At 41.4% G+C, this 15,064-nt stretch overlaps 1 protein-coding gene and 1 pseudogene across 1 annotated transcript in view; one reads left to right on the top strand and one right to left on the bottom strand.

Moving 5' to 3' along the window:
* The window catches only part of LOC128776223 (guanylate cyclase soluble subunit alpha-2-like), a 33,419-nt gene extending 20,574 nt beyond the window's left edge, over positions 1-12,845 (bottom strand). The window contains exon 1 of the mRNA XM_053900544.1: positions 12,789-12,845. Coding sequence (XP_053756519.1) covers positions 12,789-12,807 — 19 coding nt within the window. The 5' untranslated portion in view covers positions 12,808-12,845. The remainder of the gene's footprint in view (positions 1-12,788) is intronic.
* LOC109260370 (RNA-binding protein Musashi homolog 2-like) lies at positions 3,011-3,788 on the top strand (annotated as a pseudogene).
* Positions 12,846-15,064: the final 2,219 nt, after the last annotated feature.

Genomic DNA, 15,064 nt, shown 5'->3' with positions numbered 1-15,064 from the left:
GCAAGGATGTCATTCAAAATAGAAGGAGAGATAAAAAGTTTCCCAAACAAAAATTAAAGGATTTTGTGGCCAGTAAACCAGTCCTACAAGAAATTTTAAGGGGGACTCTGTGAGGGGAGAGAAGATTAAAAAAAATTATATATATATATATATATATATATAAAGCAATAAAGATTAGAAAAGACCAGAGAATACCACCAGAAACTCCAACTCTACAAGCATCATAATGGCAATAAATTCATATCTTTCAGTGCTCACCCTAGACATCAATGGACTCAATGCTCCAATCAAAAGACATAGGGTAACAGAATGGATAAGAAAACAAGATCCATCTATATGCTGTTTACAAGAGACCCACTTTAGACCTAAAGACACCTTCCGATTGAAAATAAGGGGATGGAGAACCATCTATCATGCTAATGGTCAACAAAAGAAATCTGGAGTAGCCATACTTATATCAGACAATCTAGACTTTAAAATAAAGACTGTATCAAGAGATGCAGAAGGGCATTATATCATAATCAAGGGGTCTATCCACCAAGAAGACCTAACAATTGTAAACATTCATGTTCCAAATGTGATAGCACCCAAATATATAAATCAATTAATAACAAACATAAAGAAACTCATCGATAGTAATACCATCATAGTAGGAGACTTCAACACCCCACTCACAGCAATGGACAGATCATCTAATCAAAAAATCAACAAGAAAACAATGGCTTTGAATGACACACTGGACCAGATGGACTTAACAGATATATTCAGAACATTTCATCCTAAAGCAGCAGAATATACATTCTTCTCCAGTGCACATGGAACGTTCTCCAGAATAGACCATATACTGAGACACAAATCAGCCCTAAGTAAGTACAGAAAGATTGAGATCATACCATGCATATTTTCAGATCACAACGCTATGAAACTCGAAATCAACCACAAGAAAAAATTTGGAAAGGTAACAAATACTTGGAGACTGAAGAACATCCTACTAAGGAATGAATGGGCTAACCAAGCAGTTAAAGAGGAAATTAAAAAGTGTACAGAAGTCAATGAAAATGATAACACCACAACTCAAAACTTCTGGGATGCAGCAAAGGCAGTCTTAAGAGGAAAGTATATAGCAATTCACGCCTTCCTAAAGAAGGAAGAAAGATCTCACATACATAACCTAACCATACACCTTAAAGACTTGGAAAAAGAACAGCAAATTAAACCCAAAGCCAGCAGAAGACAGGAAATAATAAAGATTAGAGCAGAAATTAATGCTCTCAAAACCAAAAAAAAAAAAAAAACAAAAACAAAAACAAAAAAAACCCCAGTAGAACAGATCAATGAAACCATAAGGTGGTTCTTTGAAAGAATTAACAAAATTGATAAACCAATAGCCAGTTTGATCAAGAAGAAAAAGGAAAGGACCCAAATAAAATCACGAATGAAAGAGGCAAAATCACAACCAACACAACAGAAATAAAAACAATAATATGAGAATATTATGAGCAATTATATGCCAATAAAATGGGTAATCTGGAAGAAATGGACAAATTCCTAGAAACATATACACTATCAAAACTGAAACAGGAAGAAATAGAAAATTTGAACAGACCCATAACCAGTAAGGAAATTGAGTTAGTAATCAAAAATCTGCCAAAAACCAAGAGTCCAGGGCCAGATGGCTTTCCAGGGGCATTCTACCAAACATTTAAGGAAGACTTAACACCTATTCTCTTGAAACTGTTCCAAAAACTAGAAATGGAAGGAAAACTTCCAAACTCTTTCTATGAAGCCAACATTACTTTGATTCCAAAACCAGACAGGGATGCCACAAAAAAGGAAAACTATAGACCAATTTCCCTGATGAACATGGATGCAAAAATTCTCAACAAGATTAGTAGCCAACCGGATCCAACAATACATTAAAAAAATTATTCACCACACCCAAGTGGGATTTATACCTGGGATGCAGGGCTGGTTCAATATCCGCAAAATAATTAACGTGATTCATCACATCAATAAAAGAAAGGACAAAAACCATATGATCCTCTCAATAGATGCAGAGAAAGAAATTTTGTATTTGTCAAAATACAGCATCCTTTCTTGATTAAAAACCCTCAAGAAAGTAGGGTTAGAAGGAGCATACCTGGAGATCATAAAAGCCTTATATGAACGACCCAACGCTAATATCATCCTCGATGGGGAAAAACTGAGAGCTTTCCCCCTAAGATCAGGAACAAGACAGGGATGTCCACTCTCGCCACTGTTATTCAACATAGTATTGGAAGTCTTAGCCTCTGCGATCAGACAACACAAAGAAATAAAAGGCATCCAAATCGGCCAGGAGGAGGACAAACTTTCACTCTTCGCAGATGACATGATACTCTATATGGAAAACCCAAAAGATTCCACCAAAAAACTGCGAAAATTGGTTCATGAATTCAGCAAAGTTTCAGGATATAAAAGCAATGCACAGAAATCGGTTGCAGTCCTATTCACCAACAATGAAGCCACAGAAAGAGAAATCAAGGAATTGATCCCATTTACAGTTGCACCAAAAACCATAAAATATCTAGGAATAAATCTAACCAAAGAGGTGAAAAATCTATACACTGAAAACTGTATAAAGCTTATGAAAGAAATTGAAGAAGACACACAAAAAAAGGAAAAATATTCCATGCTCCTGGATAGGAAGAACAAATATTGTTAAAGTGTTGATACTACCCAGATGGGGGTGAGAAGGAGGAGGGGGAGAGGTGGGGATGGGGGGGGGGTATGTGGAGCAGCCAGGCTGAGCTCAGCAGAGCCCACGTGTGTGGCTTCCTGTGCTCCGCCACTGGCTGAGAGATTGGGAGGTGCCCGGGGAAAGGAGGAGGAGGAGGAGGGGGAGGAGGGAGCAGGAGATCTCAGGCTGGTAGCCAGGGCTCTGCTCCGATCCCTGTGGGGCTCAGTTTTTTGGGGGTGGGGGGTGGGGGGTGGGGGGTGGGGGGTGGGGGGCGGGGGGGGGGGCTCAACTATGGAGGCAAATGGGAGCCAAGGCAGCTCCGGCAGTGCCCACAACTCCCAGCACGACCCCGGTGACATGTTTATCGATTGACTGAGCTGGCAGACGTCACCAGATAGCCTTAGAGACTATTTTAGCAAATTTGGAGAAATTAGAGAACGTATGGTCATTAGAGATCCCACTAGGAAATGCTCCCGAGTCCGGTTTCGTCACATTCGCAGACCCAGCAAGTGTAGATGAAGTATTAAGTCAGACCCACCATGAGTTCGATTCCAAGATGATCGACCCCAAAGTTGCATTTCCTCGTGGGGCACAACCCAAGATGGTCACAAGAACAAAGAAGATATTCGTAGGCAGATTATCTGCGAACATGGTGGTGGAGGATGTAAAACAGTACTTTGAGCAGTTTGGCAAGATGGAGGATGCAATGCTGATGTTTGATAAGATGACCAAAAGGCTCAGAGGGTTTGGCTTTGTTACGTTTGAGAATGAAGATGTGGAAAAAGTCTGTGGGATTCATTTCCATGAAATCAATAATAAAATGGTGGAATGTAAGAAAGCTCAGCCTAGGGAAGTTATGTTCCCACTGGGGACAAGAGGTCAGGCCCGGGGACTGCCTTACACCATGGATGCATTCATGCTTGGCATGGGAATGCTAGGCTACCCCAACTTTGTGACAATCTATGGCCGTGGCTACCCTGTATTTGCTCCTAGCTATGACTGTCAGTTCCCGGACTATTTGCCGATTTCACAAGATTCACATAAATTTCACATAATTTTTATCAACTAGGTCTTAAGAGAGGCATAACAAAGTGGGGTTTGCTACCATTACTAGACAGAGGACACAGTCCCGGTTGGGGCCAGCCCCGCCACTGTCCATGCCTGCTGAGTGTGTCCTAGCTGCCCATTTGAACCAATGTTCTTTTACTCTTTTTTAATTCTCAGAAAAGACTCATGTCCTCATTGCTTCAGTCAGTTTAAAAAGAAATTTTTTTTTCTTGTGCAGTCTCCTGGCATTTTGCTTCTTGTACCCAGCGTGAACATTCTTCCTACTTACCCCAACCTCCCACCCTCACCTGGAATGTAACAGGACCAGAGGGAAACTTCTTACAAACTTTGTAGAGCCTCCTCAGGGGAGTCCAGGAAACAGGCATAAAATTACTTTGAATATTGACCAAATAAGCTTCTTGGGGCATTCCATGGGGTGGGCTTTTAGTGCTGATGGCTCACGGGGGTTGAGGATATGTGACTTGGAGCACCTATGTCCTGTAGTGGACATTACCAAAAGTGAACACACACACACACACACACACACACACACACACACACCCTATTCCTGTAAATACTAATTGAACTGAATCTGGAAGAAAAACTGTATCTCAAAAACCAGCATTATCTGGTTGTTTTTGTCTTTGGGGGCCAGTCCATCTGTGGCTATTGCCAATAACTTATGTACATCTGTCTTTGAGAAGGGACAGCGGAGTCACCTGGGCACTGCTGTGTCTCGGGCACTGTGGGCACAGATCCATGCCGGGCCCCTCCTTCCCCAGAACCCCCATTCTCACCTCCCTGCCCACCCTGGCCTTAAATTCCCTGTTGGCATCACGGCCCCTTGGCCCACTGACATAGGAGGGGACAGAACAGAGGGTCTCTTCTGATCTGATTGGCACCCCTGATGGTCACCTCCCCGGAAGGGCTTGCTTTTCCCATGATTCTGATCCCCTCCATTTCTGCACTTGAAATAAAATACCCCCACTCTCTTAGATTGAAGTACAGCACAGCAGGACCTTCAAGAGTCGTCCCTTTGTTTATGCGCATAGTTTGTGAGAAATGACCCACATGTTTCCACTGGATATTTTTTTATGTGAGCAGATCCATCTGTTTGAATGTCACTGTCCTTGAGAACCAACCTGTGTAGTTTTGCTCATCTCATTAAAGATGCTTGATGTAATAATTGGTTAGCCTCCTTTGATTTTCCTGCAGGCTTTTTCATGAGTGCTATTTTTTTTAAACATATCTGTATGACTCCCCCTCCCCCACCCTGTATTTTGTTTTGCTATGAATTGCTTTGCTTTGGTGAACTTGTCCTAGTATTCTTGCCTTGCAGACATTACAGCCATTGTGAATTTTCTTCATCTCTGTAAATAGTTTATCTGTGCTTCTCCCTAATGATGTTTTATTTTTCTCCCCCTTTAAGCAACTGAGGTAGAAAAATAGTTTATCACAGAAAAAAAAATGTTGGTACTATCCAAAGCAATCTACATATTCAATGCAATCCCTATCAAAGTAACACCAGCATTCTTCATAGAGCTAGAACAAATAATCCTAAAATTTGTATGGAACCAGAAAAGACCTGGAAGAGCCAAAGCAATCTTGAAAAACAAAACCAAAGCAGGAGGCATCACAATCCCAGACATCAAGCTATACTGCAAAGCTGTAATCACCAAGATAGTACGGTACTGGCATAAGAACATACACTCAGATCAATGGAACAGAATAGTGAACCCAAAATTGAACAAAAAACGTATGGCCAACTAATCTTTGACAAAGCAGGAAAGAATATGCAATGGAATAAAGACAATCTCTTCAGCAAGTGGTGCTGGGAAAAGTGGATAGCAACATGCAGAAGAATGAACCTGACCACTTTCTTACAACATACACAAAAATAAACTCAAAATGCATGAAAGACCTAAATGTAAGACAGGAAGCCATCAAAATCCTCGAGGAGAAAGCAAGCAAAATCCTCTCTGATCTTGCCCACAGCAACTTCTTACTCAACACATCTCTGGAGGCAAGGGAAACAAATGCAAAAATGAACTACTGGGACTTCATCAAAATAAAAGTCTACAACACAGCGAAGGAAACAATCAGCAAAACTAAAAGGCAACTGACAGAATGGGAGATGATATTTGCAAATGACATATCAGATAAAGGGTTAGTATCCAAAATCTAGAAAGAACTTATCAAACTCAACAGCCAAAAAAACAAATATTCCAGAGGACAAATGGGCAAAAGACATGAATGGACACTTCTCCAAAGAAAACATCCAGATAGCCAATTGACACATGAAAAAATGCTCAACATCACTCATCATCAGGGAAATACAAATCAAAACCACACTCAGATACCACCTCACACCTGTCAGAATGGCTAACACTAACAACTCAGGCAAAAACATATGTTGGCGAGGATGTGGAGAAATGGGATCTCTTTTGCATTGTTGATGGGAATGGAAGCTGGTGCAGCCACTCTGGAAGACAGTATGGAGGTTCCTCAAAAAACTAAAAATAGAACTACCCTATGACCCAGCAGTTGCACTACTAGGCATTTATCCACAGGATAGAGATGTGCTGTTTCGAAAGGACATATGCACCCCCCATGTTTATAGCAGCACTATTAACAATAGCCAAAGTATGGAAAGAGCCCAAATGTCCATTGATGGGTGAATGGATAAAGAAGATGTGGTATATATACACAATGGAGTAGTACTCAGAAATCAAAAAGCATAAATCTTGCCATTTTCAACTAAGTGGATGGAACTGGAGGGTATTATGCTAAGTGAAATTAGTCAGAGAAAGACAAAAATCATACGGTTTCACTCATATGAAGACTTTAAGAGACAAAACAGATGAATATAAGGAAAGGGAAACAAAAATAATATAAAACCAGGGAAGGGGACAAAACAGAAGAGACTCATAAATATGGAGGAAAAACAGGGTTACTGGAGGGGTTGTGGGAGGGGGGATGGGCTAAATGGGTAAGGGGCACTAAGGAATCTACTCCTGAAATCATTGTTGCACTATATGCTAACTAATTTGAGTGTAAATTTAAAAAAATAAAAAAAAAAGAAATCTCTGCCTTGTCAGCACTGTCATGGTAATCCACTTTGGTGAAGTTACAGACCAGGGGGAGTCATGAAGCACAAACGTGAGGAGAGAGGCTGGGGGTGGCACTCTGGACATCAGTATGTTATTACCACTTTAAAAATGAGAAAACTGAGGCCCGTTTTTGTTACATAATGTGCCCTAAAGCATTCAAAGGCAGAATCAGACTTTAAATCTAGGAAACCTGGTATGTGGTAGGTCTCCTCCCAAAGCATTTTCTCATCCCTCTGCTCAGAGACCAGGAGGGACACAACATAATGGCAACAATGACATCAGAGGGAGAAAGTCATCATAAAGCAGACTTTCCTCAATCTGGGGTGCCTTTCAATTCTGACAGTGATGCTGGCCTATCCCCTACTTACCCCCTCTGGCTCTGATTGTTCCTTCCACCACACTGTCCAAGAAGCGAGTCCAGCCCCTAGAAGCTGGAGTTACAGAAAGACTAACACAAAGATGTACACTCAGTGCCCCTTTTCCTCATATTGAGGGAAGAAGACTGTGCTGTATGGACAGGTGAGTGTGCTTGTGCAGAGTTTATATAAAAAATTTTAAAAATAAGAAACTTACGACAAAGTAAGACTGACACACAGTGGTAGAACATTAAGCATAAAGGAGAAACTAAGAAAATAAATCAGTAAAATTTATGCTATGCAGGAAAGGCTCTTGGAAACTACAACTGTAATCAACCCTGGAGATTATTTCTACCCCTCATTTTAAGCCCCCTTCCAAGCATAATCTACTCTTTTATCCACTAGACACGTACTTCTATGTATATACCTCCAGAGAGCAACTTTTTCATTTATTCACACTTCCCAATGACCCCCCAAAAACATGTTAGTCCCTCCTATGTACCAAGAAATTACAGAGGCATGGGATTAATAGAAAAGAAAGTAATTTAGATAAATAAACAAGATAACATCGGCTATTATAAATTCTATGAAAAGGAATACCAGAGAGGAATAGAATACAAAATATATGGGTTGGAGATGTAAGGGGGGGATGGAGGGCTTCTCTAGATTGGGCGGCCATGGCGTGTTTTTCTGAAGATAACGATGTTTAAAAAGAGACCTAAACATTAAAAAAGAAAAAAAAAAAGTAATCCACGCACCCATCTGGGGACAGGCCATTTCAGGAAAGTGGGATGGTATGTGCAAAGGTCCTGAGGCTAAGTAGGAGTTGAGAAGCCCACAGACGCCTGGCAGGGAGGGCGGGGAGTGACAAGGGGGAGTGGAAGAAGATGGAGTCAGAGAGGTAAGCAGAGCCCAGATCACAGGCAGAGTTCAGATTTTACTCTATCACAGGAAGCCATTAAATGGTATAAAGCAAGGATTTCACAGTTTAATAGCTGGCCCAGCAGCGTCAGCAGAATTATCTGGAAACTCATTAGAAATGCTCCGAGAGTGCATGGGACACACGGGGTCAGAGTCCTGCAGGTGAGGTCCAGCTCTCTGTGTTTTAACAAGCCCGCAGGTGATTCTGATGCACCTTAACAAGTGAGAACCATTGGGCTGAAATGAGAAAGGGACATAATCTAATCTGACTAGTCACCTTTCTGTGGTGGACACAACGTTGAGGCACAAGAGTAAGTGTCCAGGCCAGAAGCCGCCACGGCAACAGTGGGGATGCAGAGGCTTTTCCACATGGCATGAATAACTTGAGCCCTCCTTTCTGCAGCCTGAACGGTCTCTGAATAACTGCGTGAACCAGAGAATGAACAAGCTGAGGACTAGAACAAATGTTTAAAGATAAAGTTCCTGGGGCACAGAGAGGCTGTCTCCCCGACAGAGGCTCGCGAGCTCCTCCCTTCCGTCCTCCATCTGTGTGAGCCTTTCAACAGCTGCTCCCTGCATTCATGTCTCCATCTCAGAGACTAAAAAAGCCTCAGAGAGTTTCTGTGAACTACTTGTAAGAATTCATTAAGGACCAGCAGGCAGTCCTGAAGTTCTGATAAATAGAGCAGGTCCAAGGGCAGTTTTATTTTTTTTAATTTTTTTAAAAATCTTTTTTGTTTTTATTCCAATCGTGAAAGTCTCACAAGCTTATTGCAAAAACTTTAGAAAATACAGTACAAATAATTTATACCTTAATACTATATTATTTTCATTTTAACCTGTTCTTGTGCTCACAAGTTTGTTGTTGCTGGTTCCAATTATTACTTTTCAGTTATGTATTTTAATTTTAGACATTACCTGATCCACAGATTAAAAGACTTGGAAATCTCCAAGTTCTCACTTCTGTTCTGATAACTTCCTTATTTTTGGAAACAGAACATACGTGATTTATGGCTATCACTTGTTGCACACGTTTTCTTACAGAAGTTCTAGATTTAAGCAGAGTCACTAATAATCTTCTGGATAAAGGTTTCTGCCACTCTGAGTTCTCTGTAAGAACTCATTACATGATTTGTTGAATTATTTCAACAATTAAATTTCAACATGTAGTTTGTTTTTTTCCTTAACAGAAGTTAGTTGGTGATGTACTGCTCAAGTTCTCTCCTATTTGAGAAGGCCTGCTTAGCGCTTCTATCCATAAAACAGTATTTGGTTAGCTATGATACTTTTTTTTTTTCCAATATATGAAATTTATTGTCAAATTGGTTTCCATACAACACCCAGTGCTCATCCCAAAAGGTGCCCTCCTCAATACCCATCCCCCACCCACCCCTCCCTCCCACGCCCCATCAACCCTCAGTTTGTTCTCAGTTTTTAAGAGTCTCTTATGCTTTGGCTCTCTCCCACTCTAACCTCTTTTTTTTTTTTTTTTTCCCTTCCCCTCCCCCATGGGTTTCTGTTAAGTTTCTCAGGATCCACATAAGAGTGAAACCATATGGTATCTGTCTTTCTCTGTATGGCTTATTTCACTTAGCATCACACTCTCCAGTTCCATCCAAGGGCAGTTTTAAAGGACAAGAAAGCGAGGCTGGGAGGCCAGTGGTTAGAGGGGACTTAAGAAATTCACAACATAAGGGCTGGGACCCTTCTGGACATGGATGGAGCTAGAAAGTTATGCTAAGTGAAATCAGTCAGAGAAAGACAGATACTATATCATGTCACTCATATGTGGGATTTAAGAAACTAAACAAATGAGCAAAAGGAAAAACAAAAGAGACAAACCAAGAAATAGACTCTTGACTACAGAGAATGCACTGACACACTGGTGGTCCCCCAAGGGGAGGGGGGTGGGGGATGAATGAAACAGGTGAAGGGTGCACTTGTGATGAGCACAGGGTGATGTATGGAAGTGAAGAATAACCGTATTCTACACCTGAAGCTAACATAACACTGTATGTTAACTGCACTGCAATTACAATTTTGAAAAAAAGAAACCCCAGGAGGGCTAGCTTATTATTCGTCCCGGGCTTACCATTCATCCGGATTCATCCTCCCAACTCAAGGCTCCTTAAAGCTGAATTACTTCAAGAAAAACCTTGGGCAAAGCCCTATTTCAGAGATTTGGAAAACCATCGCTCTCCCAACCTCACCCTCTGCCGGAAACATGTAAACTAATACTCAGCAATTTTTACCAATTGCCTGAAATCCCTTTAACTAGAAGAAACACACTCCTTTTCAGTTAGAGATAAAAAGCCTTTAATTGTGTCTTTGAAAGAAGTACAACAGGCAGGTGTGAATAGTGAATTCAAATGTTAGTCATAATAGATGCTCTCCTTTTTCACTATTAAAGAGAAATAGGAAGAAAGAGAGATGGGTGGGGACACTGGGGCCAAGAGAAGAGGGAAGACAAAGTCAAGAAAGGCCAATGTCACAATACTGCCACCAACATCTCCTCTCTTTTCGCGTGCCCACGAATAAAGGCAGCGGGCACTGGTACTTCCAAGTCCTCAGAAGGCAGCCCCCACTCAGGTGAAAATGTGTTAACGGGTCTCTTTGGAGACAACTGGACATCAGGATGCCTCTTTATCAGAGACACATGCATGGTTTTCCTTACACTGTCTCTAAGAAACAGAACTACCAAAGACTATTTGGAAACCAAGAATAACCACAGGCTATGTCTACATGGACAGAGGGAACAAGAGAGGTGAGGCAGTGGTTGAGATAAAAGAGAACTCCCTCTTACTAATGGAAAAAAGAATTTTCTCCTGATTATGGTAACATAGTCTAGGTAACCACTCTGATCACAGTTACAAGATTCCCTCTCCAATGTGCCCTGAAGACGTAAGTTCAGTTCACAAATGAGCCTTTCATCAGTTACCATTTCATTTCAAAAGAGGGCATTTGCAATTCCACAAAATGATTTGTCTTTGGTTACTGGTATTTTCTTTAAAATATTAAAAACAGGGGCTCCTGGGTGGCTTGGTCGGTTAGGTGACTGACTTTGGCTCAGGTCATCATCTCACGGTTCATGGGTTTGAGGCTGCATCAGGCTCTGTGCTGACTGCTCAGAGTCTGGAGCCTGCTTTGGGTTCTGTCTCCCTCTCTGTCTGCCCCTCCCCTGCTCACTCTCTCTCTCTCTCTCTCAAAAATTAAAAAAAAATTTTTTTTGAATACAATTCAAAAAATAATAATGACACTAAACACAAGAGCAAACAGGTTGTAGTGCTCACCACATACAAGGAACTGTGCCAAGTATATTGACTAATTTGATCCAAATACCACACTTTGGAAGCAGCAAATCCAATGAGAATGATTAAGTTTTATTTTAGAATATGTGGGGAGAGATTAATTTGACATCATTTGCCTCCATTAGGGTAAACCATTTAAAGTCACTAATGGCCTCAAACCAAAAGCCATCTCACGAGTTTAAATATGTTTCTCCTAGTACCACACTTTTGAGTACTCATGTGACAAGGTTTCAAAGCAATTCCCTCTGAAATGACAATTAACATAATTATCCAGCACTTAAAACATATGGCATTGTACTAGGTACCGAGATTATGTTTCCACTAAATCTTCTTTTCTTCTGTTTTGGTTTAAAAAAATAATCATAGTGCATCCTACAAGCCACAAATATAGTCTCGATCCCCAGGGCAATGACTATTGGCCCCAAATGTTAAATGATGCTTGATGACCTTTCAAAAGGTACTAGGATTTGAATGTTAGCTCCTCAAAAGTGCTCACAATCTTATACAAATAAATGATGGCAGCTCAGAGACAACATTAACTATGTGAATTATAAATATGCACTGTCTTTCATGTCAATGAGTTTAACTCCTCCGTTTTAAGCTAGACTGCATCAGAAGGTGAATTTAGCCTTCTGCATTTCCAACTGCTTTCTGCCATAGGCAGTTGTAAGTAAACCGTACACTTATCTGGAGCTTTCTATTTACAGAATACTCCCACTGAAATTATCTCATTTATTCATAGCATCTAATCTTCAATTAGCTGTTACCATCGTCATCCTCCCTTATAAAACAGATTAAAGTAACTTTAAACTTCTATGCGTTGGTGAGGCCTTGAGTTCCTGTTCCTTGATTTTGTCTTCTTATATTACCCCATATCCAAATGATGTCAAGGAAAGAAAGATTAAAGAACAATGTGGAATGTGGAACTCTAAACCAATACCTCTCCCTGAACTCTATTAGGCTTATAATGACTCGGAGTCGACTTTCCTAAAGGATTCTAAAATCCCATTTAAAGCCTCTCAGGTTGGTACCATTAAACCTGACTGTATTACGAAGGCACAATTAGGAGATTCAGTGGAGGAGAAGATGGAAAGAACACAAGAAGAAGAAAAGTTAAAAAGGAAAGACAATACCAAAAGGGAATTTCATTTAAAAGGATTAAACAAAAATAAACCAAAGGACGTCAGTCCAGGGGTCCCAAGGAGTGGCCCCACAGCCACTGTAAAGAAGAGTGACTTGGGTGGCAGGAAAGTGCATGCCCAACAGCTGTGTTTGAGTAATTATCTTTAATTTTCCCCAAATAATGACCAAAATCTATTTTACTTACCCAATAACTTGGTGCTCATAATACTGCAATGTCCTCTGGAGAGTCTGCTGTATCGTCTGAGGCTGGAGAAGAAGAAGAAAAATAAAAATATATTATCAGCAAATCAGTGCCTTTCCCCTTCTGAGCATCAGAGGCAGATATAGGTCTTCTGATTTATCTCCTACAAGTTTTCACTTTAAAATATTAACCCATTATGCATTTTTCCATGTATTTTCTCCACAGGAAGTGATATGAGGTACTCAGCAATTACCCCGAATTTCCCAGCATTTCAAGGGTGATAGGATTTCCTAGCCATATTTTTTCCAATTCTTTTGCACCAGCCCTTAGGTTCATTACAATACTCAACATTTATTGTGGTTGTCTACAACAAACCGAGGCCTTGAGGGCAGTGGAGGGGAGGTGGACTCAAGAAACAAGGGCCATGCCCAGATCAAGCCTCACCTCCTCAAGGACTCGAGAGTTTTCAAGCAAGGATGCTGAGGCCTCCAAGAGGGGCCACAGGTGCTCTGGGCAACAAAATGGGGTCTGCGGCAAATACATAACTAGTTCCCAGCCGAATTGTATAATCCTTGCCTTTCTGGGAGAGCTGAAGATAGTTTCTTACTCCCAGGTCAACAAATTTTTCTTAGACTTATTTAGGCAACAGAGACTGGGCTTCAGGCTTCTGACCCAGGTAGCCATGAAGATCCCTGAACATAGACTTTATTAAGAAATTGGGGTAAGAACCAAATCAGAAATTAATTTTTGGAGGAATCAGCCTCCAAGTGTGCAAGGAAATGGGTACAGGGCAAATGCCTTCAACAGCTGTTTTTCATTTACACCGGGTGAAGAAGATGAACAGGAGGCCTCATGCTGGCATGGATGTTTCTTCTCTTCAGCACAGAATCAAAGCACAGTAGATAGAATGTGCCCAAGCAAGAAAAATCACTCCTGAATTGAGAAGCAATGGAGCTGTTGAGAAATCTAAAGAAGCAGCAGACACAAAAATCCCAGTGCACAAGAAAAGTGTGCTTTAAAAACTCAACCCACGGCCAAGCTAAACCAAGTCATTATCAGTCACTGGCCGGGTACCCCTGGGAGCTGGGCCTCTTGCACTGGCTGGGAAGCTTGTGAGCTAAGATAACTTTCTCTTTGGCAACATGCCCTAAAAGCAGTGACTATGCACACAGGGATTACCCTTCCAATAACCTCTGGTCACAAAACGTGGAACAGAACGCAGGAACTAGAGTGCATAGGGCCAGTTAAGACCAGAATGACCTCATTTGTATAAAAGGACATTTTTTTCCCTGCACCAGGATTTTCCCAGTCATTAAAAAGCACATGTTTGTGAGAGGGGTTAAGCCTTTTTTAAAAAAAAAATTTTTTTTAACGTTTATTTATTTTTGAGACAGAGAGAGACAGAGGATGAACGGGGGAGGGTCACAGAGAGAGGGAGACACAGAATCTGAAACAGTCTCCAGGCTCTGAACTGTCAGCACAGAGCCCGACGCGGGGCTCAAACCCACCGACCGTGAGATCGTGACCTGAGCCGAAGTCGGACGCTTAACCGACCAAGCCACCCAGGCGCCCTGAGGAGTTAAGCCTTTTAAAGAGCTGACTTTTTTCTTTTGTGAAACCATTACTTTTTTTTCCCCCCAGCAGGAGTTAAATTTATAGTTTCCAACTACATTAAAAGGGAAACGTTCTCTGGGAATATCCAACAGAGCTCCAATGCCAGAAAGCATTTATATACTTCCTGTCGCTTGCCAGAGCTGGTGGGCACATTCTCATGGTCTAAACTGCAAGCACAGAGGGTGATTGGAGACTATCTTCCCATCGTCAGCAAGTAAAGGATGACTTCAGCACAGAACATCTCATCACCATGGATTCACAGAGTCCTCTTCAGAGTTTGCCTGATTGCTCACCCAATGGCTCTTATCGGTGAGAGATGTCTTCACGTAATCTCGGGGTCTCTCTTGACCTGAATAAAAAAGCCACGTGTGGGCCAAAGCCGTCCACGGGGGTGACTTCTGCCTTGAGAGTCATAGGGTCCATTCTTAGTCCACGTATGTCAGCAATGCCGGTCAGTATATTAATGGGAAAAACAGGGGCTTTGAAGATATGCAGACCTTCTCTCCTCCTCTAAGAATACACCTCCATACCTGTCCCTGACTCAAGAGGTCATCCAACTTTCTACAGGCCAAGATCCCATTCTTCTTACCTGTATCTGCTCCTTCCTTTCAGAAGGAATTTAGACGATTTTAGAACAAAGGGTTTAATATCAAAGTGAGTTAAAA

Source organism: Panthera pardus, unplaced genomic scaffold (assembly GCF_024362965.1).
Source record: "Panthera pardus isolate Hobbes unplaced genomic scaffold, ASM2436296v1 HiC_scaffold_12, whole genome shotgun sequence".
NCBI lineage: Eukaryota > Metazoa > Chordata > Mammalia > Carnivora > Felidae > Panthera > Panthera pardus.
The sequence above is the reverse complement of the archived record's forward strand: the minus strand, read 5'-3'. Positions and strand labels throughout refer to the sequence as shown.